At 38.9% G+C, this 4,113-nt stretch overlaps 1 protein-coding gene across 1 annotated transcript in view; it reads left to right on the top strand.

Moving 5' to 3' along the window:
- The window catches only part of LOC102813885 (uncharacterized protein C14orf53-like), a 23,164-nt gene that overhangs the window by 6,343 nt on the left and 12,708 nt on the right, over positions 1–4,113 (top strand). Inside the window, exons 5-8 of the mRNA XM_006873065.1 lie at positions 1,678–1,755; positions 1,937–2,020; positions 2,719–2,778; positions 3,280–3,421. Of these exons, the coding sequence (XP_006873127.1) occupies positions 1,678–1,755; positions 1,937–2,020; positions 2,719–2,778; positions 3,280–3,421 (364 nt within the window). The remainder of the gene's footprint in view (positions 1–1,677; positions 1,756–1,936; positions 2,021–2,718; positions 2,779–3,279; positions 3,422–4,113) is intronic.

Here is a 4,113-nt window from a genome sequence, read left to right as displayed (position 1 = left end):
TTTTTGCTTGTTTCTTGTCTCACTGCCCCAGTCCCCTATCCCAGAATATAATCTCCAGTGATCTTGATTTCTTTGCTCATTTCTGAACCCCTAGTACCTAAATACAATGCTAGAAGTCCCTGAGTGGTATAAACAGTTAATGAGCTCAGCTGCTAACCAAAATGTTGGAAGTGGAGTTCACACACAGGCACCTCAGAAGAAACGTATGGTGATCTATTTCCTAAAAGTCAGCCATTGAAACCCCCATGGAGCACAGTTCTACTCTAACACACATGGGGTCTCCATGAGTTAGCACCAACCCCACAGCATTTAGTTTTAACACGTACTTGGCACATAGTGTTGCTGCTGTGTGCCGTCAAATCAATTCTGATTCATAATAACCCTGTATAGAGTTTCCAAGACTGTAAATCTTTATGGAAGTAGAAAGTCTTGTCTCTCTCTCATGGAGCAGCTGGTGGACTCGAACTGCTGACCTTGCAGTTAGCAGTCCAATGTGTAACTACTATGCTGCCAGGGCTCCTGTGGTACATAGTTGTTGCTGCTGTTGTTAAGTGCTGCTGAGTTGGTTCTGACTTGTAGTGACCCTGCTGTATAGTGTTTCCGAGGAGCAGCCGGTGAGCTTGAACCACCATAGTACAGAGTAGACAATCAATCAATGAAAATTGAGTAATCTAAAGAATGAACTTAACTCTAATCCCCCTATAATTTTAAGTTAAGCATTGTATTTAAGAAAACAATATTAGGACCTTTTGCTTGTAAACTAGGAGGATAATGTCTTTGTGGGCTAAACACTTGGTACGGGAGTTCTTTTTCATAGACTTCAGGACTGAAATATCAGATTGTATCTTGTGATATAAACAGGTGCACGGTGTGATCTTTGACTGCTTTTTTCATCTCACCTTTCCACAAATAACCAGCATACCATTGAGCCCTGTATTTGTTCTGAGATCTGCTCCCTTAGTTCTCAGTGGCAGTTACAAATCAGCTCCATGAATTACCAGATGGTTTAGCTCCTGAGCTCTTGAGTCCTTTTGATAAAAATGTTCCAGTATGATTCCTCTATCAAAATCCAGTTTCCTCCAGAGTTCCAAAGGGTTTATATGAGAGGGCTGGAATTTTTCCATGAAATTTTGAAAGCCCCCTCCCTTGTATATATCTAGGTTGTGATCAACTTTCTCTACTCATTTTCTTAGAGTAGAGTTGGGCAGCATCTCCAGTGGTAAGGAACACAAACTTCAGAGTCAGAGACTTAGCTCAAGTCCCAGCTCTGAACCTTCCTAGTTATGTGGCACTAAGTAAATGACTTAAAGACTCAGTTTTCTCATTTGTAAAATGGAAAGAAAATAATTTTTCAAAGACCTGTGAAGATTGAATCAAAATATTTGCAATGTATGGAAAGTAATGTCTGGCATATGACTCAGTGAACAACTTATGTTATTATAAAGTATGCTCAAGGGTTAAAAACAAAAACTAAACAAACAAAAAACACATTGTCACCAAATTGATTCTGACTCATAGAGACCCTTTAGAAGGATTCATTTTGTTCTGTGCACCTTTTGGTAATACACCGGGCTCTGAGAAGTTGCTTGCTGACAGGAACCAAAAGTCTTGACCCATATTGGTTTTCTTATTCCTTCAAATTACTAATTTGAGTTTTGTCAAAACATGTCTCCACAGACATTTGTAACAGAAGAACCTGGGGACCAACAAGAAGCACCACAGATAAAAAATAAGGCAGACTTGCAAGATGGAAAGGCAAGTGGTCAGCATGAACTTAGAATTTCAAGGTTGCTGATGCTGCACAGCTGAAAACAGACTGTCGACTATCAGGGCTTGTTTGGGTAGAGAAATAGGAAGGATCTGGGTATACTGGATTAACTATATGTACTTTTTTCCTGGAACCATCTATTCCCTTAGATCTCTTATTTCATACAAGGCTCCCAAATCCCACATATTATTTAGGAAAATCAGGAATGACCTGGAGACATCCTATGGAGAGAAAGTAGAGGAGATAAGCATGGTAGTGTGATCTTTAGTGGCTTTTTTAGCCAATAGATCTGATTTTTTAAAACCATAACAGTCTATGCTATGGTGTTCTCTTGAACCAGTGCAAATTTGTCTAGAAGATCCTGTTCCCTTGAGATATTCTTTTTGAGTCTGAGAGTTTCTGACTCTGTGAGTTTCTGGGAAGTCATGTTAGCACAGGTGTAGTGGGAGAAACTGCACTAATGCTGCAATAGCTATGTGATAATAGTATACATGCAAATTTATTTTTGTAAATTTATATACAGGCATTATGCTTGTTTTTGATCTTCTCATAACTAATTTATTTGTAGAAAATGATCCTATTCATTTAAACTCTTGAAAAGAGGACCATATAAATGAGGACAATAAGAAGACGGTATTGTTGTTGTTAAGTGCTATTGAGTCGGTTCTGACCCATAGCAACCCTGTATAGGGTTTCCAAGGAGCAGCTGGTGAGCTTGAACCACCTACCTTGCAGTTCAAATGGCTTTGCAGTCTGGCACATTAACCCACAGCACCACACTAGGACTCCAAGAAGGCTGTATAGTTGAAATTAAATTTTAGTGAATAATTATCCATAAGGCATAAAATCTATAACACCATAAGGTTACCTAGGGATTTTGCTAAAATACTGAGAAAACTGATTTTTTATTTCAATTTACTTTGTCACCTAGAGACTCTTTCTTCCACCAGGAAAAGCAAGAGAGGAAAATGGAATGGGTCAGATATCAGGAACAAGCGAACATCCTTCAGGTACTAAGGTCTTCCAAGGCTGAACATGGGATGCAATTCCATTCATACACTATAAAATCAAATGACTAGTTTATATCATGGGACCCTTAACTTTAAAAATATTTATGGTTATCGGGGGTAAACTGAGTGGTTTCATAGTTCCTAAAAGCAAGGCTAGCTTTAACAGTGGCAGTAGACTTTCTGACTTTCAGCTTCTTGTTAAGCCCAAACCCCTCATCTGGATTAACAACTGTCCTGCTGTAAGAAATGCATCATGGGGAGACGGTCGGAAAGACCTATCTATGGATTTACCTTGTGTAACTTGGAATAAACAGCATTTCTTCCTATGATCATGATTTTGTTCTATTTGAAATGGGGGAAATCAGATACTTTCTGCAGTCAGCTTTTAAAGATTGAACATGATGGAATCATTTTTGTAACCTCTGAGTAGAAAAGATTTAGGTAACACTGGATTTAGAGAAGACAATACCATGAGAATTTTTGAAAAATGTTTCTTTGCAGAATGATTTTCATGGCAAAGTGATAGAGCTGAGAATTGAAGCCTTGAAGAACTACCAGAAGGCCAATGACCTGAAATTATCATTGTACTTACAGCAGAATGTTGAGCCAAAGCAAGCATTCTTAAATCTTCCTAAGTCCCAAGGTAGGTAGAGTAGTATAGATGCACAATTTAAGACTTTGTCTCATTTTGTTTTACATTGGGGATCTCTTTACTTGTAAAGTGGTCAGCACAATGCCTGGCATGTGGTAAGTTGAGTGTTAGTATAAGCATAGTAAATTTCATCATTCTCGTTATCACTATTATTATTTAGAAGGTCTTATACCTAAGGAGCTCTGGTAGCATAGTGGTTACAAATCGGGCTGCTAATCTCACAGTCAGCAGTTCAAAACTACCAGCTGTTCCACAGGAGAAAGATGAGGCTTTCTGCTCCTGTAAAGATTGACAGCCTTGGAAACCCTGTTCAGGATCACTGTGAGTTGGAACCAACTCCATGGCACATAACAACATACCAAAGGAAGGATTCCCTCAGGGGAAATTAAAATTCCCTTTGTAAAGACTAGATAATCTATAATAAACTTAGTGCATGTAGCTGATACATAGTTGTCACTCAAGCTTCCCCCCATCCTCCTCCTCTTTCCTAGTGTTTGAGTTCATCAATCTTGCTGGAATAGGCTTTGCTACTGCAGAGCAGATAGATGGTCAAGGAGATAGACAACTGACCATGGTTCGAGGTTCACCAATTCAAATGTGCTTCTGGGAATTTTGGTGACTTCTCACAAAGAATTTGTGGCATCATTGATGTTGTTGTTGTTGTTGTTAGGTGCCATTGAGTC

This window comes from Chrysochloris asiatica, unplaced genomic scaffold (genome assembly GCF_000296735.1).
Source record: "Chrysochloris asiatica unplaced genomic scaffold, ChrAsi1.0 scaffold00221, whole genome shotgun sequence".
NCBI classification, from domain to species: Eukaryota; Metazoa; Chordata; class Mammalia; order Afrosoricida; family Chrysochloridae; genus Chrysochloris; species Chrysochloris asiatica.
The sequence above is the reverse complement of the archived record's forward strand: the minus strand, read 5'-3'. Positions and strand labels throughout refer to the sequence as shown.